A 9,951-nucleotide genomic window follows, 5' to 3' on the forward strand; every position below is an offset into this window, starting at 1 on the left:
CCCCCTCATCCTTCTAAACTCCAATGAGTATAGTCCCAGAGTCTTCAAACATTCCTCATATGTTAAACTTTCCATTTCTGGGAGTATTCTTGTGAACCTCCTCCGAAGCGCCTTATAAAGCCTCAGTAGTACATCCCTGCTTTTATATTCAAGCCCTCAAAATAAATGCCAACATTACATTTGCCTTCCTGACTACTGACTCAACCTGCAAGTTTACCTTGAGAGAATCCAGGACTAGAACTCCCAAATCTCTTTGCACCTCAGACCTCTGAATTTTCTCCCCATTTAGAAAATAGTCCATGCTTTTGTTCTTCTTACCAAAGTGCATGACCTCACACTTTCCCACATTGTACTCCATCTGCCACTTCTTTCCCCACTCTCCTAACCTGTCCAGGTCCTTCTGCAGCCTCGCCACCTCCTCAATACTACTTGTCGCTCTACCGATCTTTGTATCATCTGCAAACTTAGCCAGAATGCCCACAGTTCCTTCATCTAGATCATTAATGTACAAAGTGAAGAGTTGTGGTCCCAGCACCAACCCTTACGGAACACCACTCATCACCGGCTGCCATCCCGAGAAAGACTCTTTATCCCCACTCTCTGCTTTCTGCCTGACAGCCAATCTTCTATCCATGCTAGCACCTTGCCTCTAACACAGTGGGCCCTTATCTTACTCAGCAGCCTCCTGTGTGGCACCTTATCAAAGGCCTTCTTGAAGTCCAGGTAGATAACATCCATTGGCTCTCCTTGGTCTACCTTGCTCGTTACTTCCTCAAAGAATTCTAGCAGATTTGTCAGGCATGACCTCCCCTTGACGAAACCATGCTGACTTTGCCCTATTTTACTATACACTTTTAAATTTTTAGAAATCTCATCCTTTACAATGGACCCCAAAATCTTGCCCACGACCAAGGTTAGGCTATTTGGCCTGTAATTTTCCGTCTTTTGCCTTACTCCCTTTTTAAACAGGGGTATCACATTAGCGATTTTCCAGGCCTCTGGGACCCTCCCTGACTGTCGTGATTCCTGCAAGATCACCATTAACGCTTCCACTATCTTTTCAGCTATCTCCTTTAGAACTCTGGGGTGAAGTCCATCTGGTCCAGGTGATTTGTCCACCTTCAGGCAAATCAGTTTTACTAGCACCTTTTCCTTGGTGATGGCCACCATACTCAGCTCTGCCCCCTGACTGTCTTGAATTTTTGGGATATTACTTGTGTCTTCCACCGTGAAGACTGACGTGAAGTAATTATTCAGTTCCTCAGCCATTTCCTTGTTCCTCACTACTATGTCTCCACCGTCATTTTCCAGTGGTCTAATGTCCACTTTTGCCTCTTATATATCTAAAGAAACTCTTACAGTCTTCACTGATATTACTGGCTAGCTTACCCTCATATTTAATCTTTTCCCTCCTTATTTCTTTTTTTGTTGCCCTCTGTTGGTCTTTGTAAGCTTCCCGGTCCTCTGGTTTCCCACTGCCCTTCGCCACATTATGTGCTTTCTCTTCTGCTTTTATGCTATCCCTGACTTCCTTAGTCAGCTATGGTTGCCTCATCCTCCCTGTACCATGCTGCTTTTTCCTAGGGATGAATTTTTGCTGTGTCTCCTGAATCACTCCCAGAAACTCCTGCCATTAATGTTTCACCGTCCTTCCTGCTAGGCTCCTCTTCCAGTCAGTTCTGCCCAACTCCTCCCTCATACCTCTATAGTCACCTTTATTCAGCTGTAATACTGTTACCTCTGATTCTATCTTCTCCCTCTCAAATTGCAGAGTAAATTCTATCATCTTATGATCACTGCCTCCTAAGGGTTCCTTTACCTTAAGCTCCCTTATCAGGTCTGCTTCATTGCACAACACTAAATCCAGTATTGCCTGTTCCCTTGTGGGGTCCACCACGAGCTGTTCCAAAAAGCCATCTTGTAGACATTCCACAAACTCTTTCTTGCAATCCACTACCAACACGATATTCCCAGTCCACCTGTGTATTGAAATCCCCCATGATCACTGTGACTTTGCCTTTCTTACACACCTTTTCCAACTCCTGGTGTATCTTGCACCCCAGCTCCTGACTACTGTTTGGTGGCCTATACACAAGCCCAACTATGGTTTTTTTACCTCTGCGGTTCATCAATTCTACCCACACAGATTCTACACCATCTGACCCTACTTTGTTTCTTCCTATTGATTTGATTTCATTTCTCACTCATAAGGCAACCCCACCCCCTGTACAAGTTGTAACAAGACTTCAACCCCTTATAATGAAAGGCAAAATTCCATTTGCTTTCTTAATTACTTGCTGCACCTTTTCGCATTGTTTTGTGTTTCGTGCACAAGAACATCTAGATCCTTCTGTGCTGCACATTTTCTGCAGTCTCTCCCATAATCCGTCTTTTGTTTCTTACCAAAATGTGTGACCTCTCACTTCCTACTTTAAGGTGTATCTGCCAGGTTTTTGCTGTCTTACATAACCTATTTGTATTCCCTGGCAAATTCCCTATGTCTTCATCATAACATGCCCTCCCACCTATGTTTATATCAACAGCAAATATGAATACATTATATTCTGCCCCCTCCTCCAAGATATTGACATAAATAGTAAATAATTGAAGCATTATGACTGTTTCTTGTGGCACTCCACTAGTAACATCATTGTAACCTGAAAAGACCCATTACCTCTGACTCTTTGTCTTCTATGTGTTAACAAATCCTCCATTCATGCTAATATGTTACCCCCAATACCTATCTTGTACAAAACGTTTTATGTGGCTCCTTTAATGCCTTTTGGAAATCCAAATCCATTATGTCTACTTGGTTTCCTTTATAAACTCTGCTGATACATTCTCAAAGAATTCTAGCAAATTTAGAGTCATAGAGTCATACAGTCATACAGCATTGCAACAGCCACTTAGGACCACCAAGCCTATGGCAATGCTTCTTCATTGTTATGACAGTACCTGTCTTCACAACCCTCTCAAGCAGTATGTTCCATAATTTGTCATATATAATTTCCCTTTCACAATGTTGCTATTTGCTCCTTAATAATGGACTCTAGCATTTTCCCAATGTCAAATATTAGGCTAATTTATAGTTTCCTGCTTACTGTTTACCTCCCTTCTCAAACAAGTGTCACATTCATGTTTATTCAATCTACTGGAACCCTTCCAGAATCCAGATTCCCAATCCTCAATAATGGGGCATCCCAGGACCTAAATGCAAAAGATAAGACTGAAGCATTTGCGACAATCTTTGGCTACAAGCTTCAAGTGGATGATCCATCTCAGCCTCCCCCAGAGGTCTCCAGAATGACAAATGCCAGTCTTTAGGCAATTAATTAATTAACTCTGTATTATATAAAGCTTGATACTGAAAAAACTATTGGTTCTGACAAAATTCTGGCAATACTGAAGACTTATGCTCCGGAACTTCCTGCTTACCTAGCCAAGTTGTTCCAACACATCTATAACATTGTCATTTACTTAGCAATGTGGAAATTTGCCTAGATATACCTGTGCACAAAAAGAAGGACATGTCCAATCTTGTCAGTTTCTATCCCATCAGTCTGCTTTCAATCATCAATAAAGTGACGTCCAGGGATCACCAACAGTGCTATGAAGCAGCACTTGCTTAGGAATAATCTGCTCATTGACACCCAGTTTGGGTTCTGCCAAGGACACTCAGTACCTGACCTTTACAGCCTTAGTTCAAGCATGGAAAAAGAGCTGAATTCAGAGATAAGGTGAGAGTGATTGCTCTTGACATCAAAGCTCCATTTGACTGATATCATGGAGACTTTAGCAAAACTGGACTTGATGGCAATAAGAATGAAAATTTTCTGCTGGTTTCAGTCATACCTGGCACATAGGTTATTGTAATTGTAGATCAATTGTCTCAGCTCCAGGACATTTCTGCAGGATTTCCTCAGGGTAGTGTCCTTGGCCCAGCCATCATCAACTGCTTCATCATTACATTTTCTCCGTCACAAGTTTGGATGTTCCTTGATAATTGCAAATGTTCATAATCATTCATAACTTGTCAAACAATAAGCATGTCTAATTATAGCAAGATCTGTACAACATCTAGACTTCGGTGGACATGTGACATTTGTGCCACAAAAATACTAGGCAAGTAGCATCCTCAATAAGAGAGAATCTTAACTATTGTCACTTGACAAATGGTATTACCATCACTGAATCCCCCACTATCAACATCCGAGGGGCTACCATTTACCAGAAACTATCCTGTCATGAATGTGATGAAATACTCTCCACTTACTTGGATGTGTGCACCTCCTACAACGCTCAAGAAACTTGACATTTTCCGGCACTACATCCACAAACATTCACTCCTTCCACCACTGATGTTTAGTAGAAGCTGTGTACCATATACAAGACCCACTATAGAAATTCACCAAGGCTCCTTAGGTAGCACCTTCCAGTTCACAAGCTCTACCATCTAGAAGGGTAAGGGCACCAAATACATTGGAACACCAGCACCTGCAAGTTCGTCTCTGATCCGCTCAGAATCTTGACTTGGAAATCTATTACCTCTCCTTCAGTATTGTTGGGTCAAATCCTGGAACTCCCTCCCTAACGGCATTGTGGGTCAGTATACAGAACATGGCCTGCAGTGGGTTAAGGAGGCAGCTCACCACCACCTTTTCAAGAGCAGCTAGGGATAGGCAAAAAAACGCTGGCCCACGCCATGATGCCCACATTCCATGAGTGAAATAAAAAACAATGAAGTTACCAGTTAAGGTCCTGTCAGTATTGTTTACCTCTAGCTATTAACCTGTGTATTGTTAAAACTTGAATCGAAAAATATGGTTTGCAAGAATATAGGTATGGAAACAAATTAAGCTTTAGAAATCTTACATTAGCAGACCAAATGTTTAGAATAGTCACATGATATTCCTTTTAGTGTCATTTTAGCAGAGATTTGACTTGTTTAGAATTGCTGGATCAATGCAAATTAATTAACGATGAGCAGACACAAGAACTGAGGAGAAGCATGTTAAGTTTCCATATGATGTTGTTTGATGTACATCTGGCTCTGTTTGAAGGACACTGCCTTTAAAAAAGCACACCAGTACTTTATAGTACTTGAACAGTGATATCAACCACAAATGATTTGGTTCAGTGCTATTCAATCATAAAAAAAATTGCCAAACATCTTTTTCATGAAAACCAAAAGACCTGTGGATGCTGTAAATCAGGAACAAAAACAAAGTTGCTGGAAAAGCTCAGCAGGTCTGGCAGCATCTGTGAAAGAGAAAACCGAGTTAACGTTTTGGGTCTGGTGACCCTTCCTCAGTACACAGGGTTCTGAGGAAGGGTCACCGGACCCGAAACATTAACTCTGTTTACTCCTTCACAGATGCTGCCAGACCTGCTGAGCTTTTCCAGCAACTTTGTTTTTGTTCCTGATCTTTTTCATGAAGACTACTTTACCAATCCAGACAAGAATCAGTGGTTAATCCTGTGAATTAAAACCTTTCCAGGCTTTAACATATGACTTCACCCTTTGCACAATCTGATTTCATTCCTTGTAAAAATCAGAGCCAATGTTAGAACACTGAGCTTTGCTGTCTGCTGATTTATTGATAATCTGGTCATTGTGACCAATAGGTCAGTACAAATAGTCACTGTACTGGCTTGAGATGACTCTGCAAACTGACTTATGGGTTGTGGTTGTTTTGATTTCTGGTCTACTACATTCCTATGTGTCAATGTCATTGGATTTAGCCTACACAATCTGGAGCAATGTTCAGACTGCTTTTTTCTTTTTCTAAATACATGTCACTTTATGCTAAATAAACCCTAATTAAGAAACATCACTTCATTTACATTTGGATGGAACAGATGGTACCTTTGGCTGAAATTGCCTTTTTAGCAAAGAATATCGTAAATTCCTTTGAACTGGTTTTCTCTCCATAAACACAAAAACTGTAATCCTTATTTATCAACTTTTTGATAGTACAGCTTACCTGAGTTTAGTGTATACCTTTATTGATTCAAAGTATCAATTCTTTTAAAAGAGCGCTATAAGTTGAAGCCCACACTGGGAGAGCGAGCAACCAGACTTCCAATCCCTCAATATCAGTATGAGTGTTTGTATCCTGACAGCAAAAGAACAGAAACGGCTGAATCAAGTAAGATCATACTCTCCTAATTCTCTTTCACTCTGAAAATTGTTTCCTGCTCTCTTGAACTTGTAAAATCATTTCTTACCTTCTTTTCATATTTTTGTTATTTGTAATAGAAGATTTGATTCCCTCCAGTTTTTCCCTGTTTGTTCTGAACTCAGCTGTTTGGTATTTCCGTTCTTCCTGAGTGAGCTGAAAATGTTCTGTCAGCAGATTGTTCGATTTTGAGGAACATTCAAAACAGTCCTGAGCAAATGTTCTCTGAAATCCAAACAGCCTATAACTTATCGTTGCTACTGCTTTACTTGTTGTGTCAAATGGCAATTTGCAGAATATTTCATTTTTTTTTGGCATCTATTAGAGTTTCTTGCTGAATTGGTGATCCATGTCCCTCTTTTACTAAGATTATTGTGACATGGAAACACTCAGCTGAATCAAATCAGCCTTCCTACCTCTCTATTTGTAATACAGTAAACTTAAATCCTTCAAAGCCTCTCAAAATTGAACCCCAATGGTTCGTAACCAGACTTTTTGAACAAATGATCTCAGACTCTGAATAAAATCCTGGACACGAGGTTTGTAGCCTAAACAAAAGATTTAGCAATTTATGAGCAGTACGGTAACTTTAGCAGAGCAAAATTTAAAAAACCAAGTCATCTAATTGATGTCTATGATGCCCAATAATCATTGTTTTCAACCCCATTCTCACAAGACAGACAGAAAAAATAAAACAGTAAAGGGATAAATATTTAAATAAAACAAAACTGGTTAGATCGCTGAGATGCTTCTCATGATTCACGGGCATAGATGATTCTTTCTTGGTTGATTTTCTGAAGACATTGATTGGTGTCACCTTTTCAGTTCACTCTGAGGAAGTTTCGGTGATACTTGTAACTGAGTTTCTCTTCTCTGAACTTCCAATAGCTGATAGTGGAAGGTTGAATGTGTAGCTTTCAGACCTTAATACTGTAACATCAGCAGCCAAACTCCTCCTCACAGAAACACTTTCCAAAAACCAGTTCAAACTGTTTGACCATCATTTTCCCTTCCAGACTTGCTGGTACCAATTCCCAGGTACTGACCTCATTAATGTATTACTGACTGGCAGGTGACAAAGTAGGGATAAATTGGCAGGTACTCAAATTGGCAGGGTGAGACCAGTGGTGTCCCACCAGGATCTGTGTTAGGTCTCAATTATTCATATTATTTATTAATGACTTTGGCTAATTGGATAGAAAATCATGTATCCAAATTTGCAGATGACACAAAGTTGGGCAGCATTGTAGTAATTATTGTAGATGGTAGCGTAAAATTACAAAGGGATATTGATAGATTAAGTAAATGGATAAAACTGTGACAGATAGAGCTCAATGTAAGCAAATGCGAGGCTATCCCTTTTGAGCCGAAACAGAATACATCTAGATGGTGTGCAGTTAAATACAGTGGCTGTCAAAAGAGACTTGAGGCTCAGGTGCACAGATCTTTAAAATGTCCTGAACAAGTGCAGAAAATAATCAAGAAAGGTGGCCTTTAGAGGTTTAGAGCATAAGAATGCAGCTGTTATGCTGCTGTTATACAAACCCCTGTATAAACCCCACTTGGACTACTGTGGGCAGATCTGGGCTCCACACCTCAGGAAGGATATATTGGCCTTGGAAGGAATAAAACGTAGGTTTATAAGAAGGATGCTTGGACTTCAAGGGTGTCTTCAAGAAATTAATAAGACACAACAGAGTAGATAAAGATAAACTATTTTCACTGGTTGGAGATTCTTGAACTAAGGGGCCTAGTCTGAGAATTAGGGCCAGACCATTCGAGAGGGATGTTAGGAATGACTTCTGTACAAAAAGCGTTGTAAATGTTTGGAACTGCTTTCCACAAATTGTAGTCAATTCTAGATCAGTTGTAATTTTAAATCTGAGATTGCTTAACAAACTTTTCTCTAAGGCATTAAAGAATATGGGCCAAAGGCATGTATATAGAGTTAGGGCCACAGATCAACCATGATCTCATTGAATGGCAGAACAGACTTGATGGGTTGAATGGCCTAATCCTGTTCCTATGTTCCTGATGGCCAAACATCTGTTATCTGTTTAAGTATGCTGCTTTCCCAGGTGACAGATTCTTTGGAATCCCTTTGATCAAGAACCAACTTGCAAGTAACTTCCAGGCTTATTTATCCTGTTTTTAACACCAGCTGCTGTTCAAAGTCCAACGGTCATCTTCAGCTCACAGTTCTCCATTCACAGCTCCAAGCCAAAAGATAAAACAGTAAAAACACAAGTAATGAAAAGACAGCAAGAATCCTAACAAGATATCTGTCCTCTGATACTTTCTAAGCACCTCTGATTTGTCTTTCTATTTCCAGATGGGAATATAAATGGTATGTTTTGTGGAAGGAATTCTAAATTTGGCATCCTGAAGGATAGATACAACGCTGAAACCTAGATTAAAAACAAATAGTGAATATGATTTCAATTTGAACATGTTTCTTCCCTCTTTGCTCAATGAAGAAAATTTCTCCAGTTGTTTTAAGTTTATTTTCTGACAGTAAAACATTAAACATACTTCTCTAACCTCATACTGTTAGTGAAAGAGTCATACAGCATGGAAACAGATCCTTTAGTCAAATTGGTCCAATGCTGACCAAGTTTCTCAACTAAACTAGTCTCACTTGCCCACATTTGGCCCATATTCCTCTAAACCCTTCCTATTTATGTACCTGTCCAAATGTCTTTTACCTGTTGTAACTGTACCTGCATCTATCACTTCCTCTGGCAGTTCATTCCAGAAATGAACCACCCTCTGTGTGAAAAAGTTGTCCTTTTTTTTTAAATCTTTCTCCTCTCACCTTAAAAATATGTTCCCTAGTTTTGAAATCTCCTTCCTGTGGGAAGAGACCTTCACTATTCACCTTATTTATGCCCCTCATGATTTTATAAACCTCTGTAAGGTCACCCTCAACCTCCTACTCTCCAGTGAAAAAACTCCCAACGTATTTTTATAACTCAAACCCTCCATTCTTGGCAACATCCTGGTAAATCTTTTCTGAACCCTGTTCAATTTAATGATACCCAACCAGCCTCTCCTTATAACTCAAGCCCTCCATTCCCAGCAACATCCTTGGAAATCTCTTCTGAACACTCTCCAATTTAATTATATTCTTCCTTTAGCAGAGTGACTAGAACTGTACATAGTACTCCAAAGGTGGGCTCACCAATGCCCTGTACAACCTCAACATGACATCCCAACTCCTTTACTCAATGGTCTGAGCAATGAAGTCAAGTATGCTAAACACCTTAACCACCCTGTCTACCTGTGACTCAACGTCTTTATTCTTAAACAGTCATAGCCAGATTTAAAATTTAATACTAAGTGTTTTAATTTTGGTGGGTTTTACATTGTTTTTCCTATTTATTTTGTTCCCTCCTGTTTCAGAAACTACCACCTCAGAAATTCGGAGTAAGAGTAATGTTCTGTTCAAGGAGATCAATGTGAAACAAGTGGTTAGAGACTCACAGTCACTGTCTGCAAATCGTCAAAATTGCAACTTTGGACAGTAAAGTGTGTCTGAAATAGAGTTAATGATTGTCATAGATGGTTCAGTGATAAAACTGAACTGTCTTATTTTAAAAGATATATGTGAAACGTATTAGTATGGAATCATATGGAATAGTACTTTGCTCAATTAAATTTTACGAATAATTTGACTAAGCCTGACATGGTAGTGTTCTCTTGAATTCAGGCATTAATAAAGATGGATCTTTGCTGTTATTTTATATGAAATAAAATTCTTTACAGCCTTTGA

At 39.7% G+C, this 9,951-nt stretch overlaps 1 protein-coding gene across 1 annotated transcript in view; it reads left to right on the plus strand.

Moving 5' to 3' along the window:
* spata4 (spermatogenesis associated 4) overlaps positions 1 to 9,951 on the plus strand; it is a 49,658-nt gene extending 39,707 nt beyond the window's left edge. Inside the window, exons 5-6 of the mRNA XM_048595222.1 lie at positions 6,036 to 6,149; positions 9,582 to 9,951. Of these exons, the coding sequence (XP_048451179.1) occupies positions 6,036 to 6,149; positions 9,582 to 9,706 (239 nt within the window). The 3' untranslated portion in view covers positions 9,707 to 9,951. The remainder of the gene's footprint in view (positions 1 to 6,035; positions 6,150 to 9,581) is intronic.

The sequence above is a fragment of the Rhincodon typus genome, chromosome 3 (genome assembly GCF_021869965.1).
Source record: "Rhincodon typus isolate 14 chromosome 3, sRhiTyp1.1, whole genome shotgun sequence".
Lineage (NCBI taxonomy): Eukaryota > Metazoa > Chordata > Chondrichthyes > Orectolobiformes > Rhincodontidae > Rhincodon > Rhincodon typus.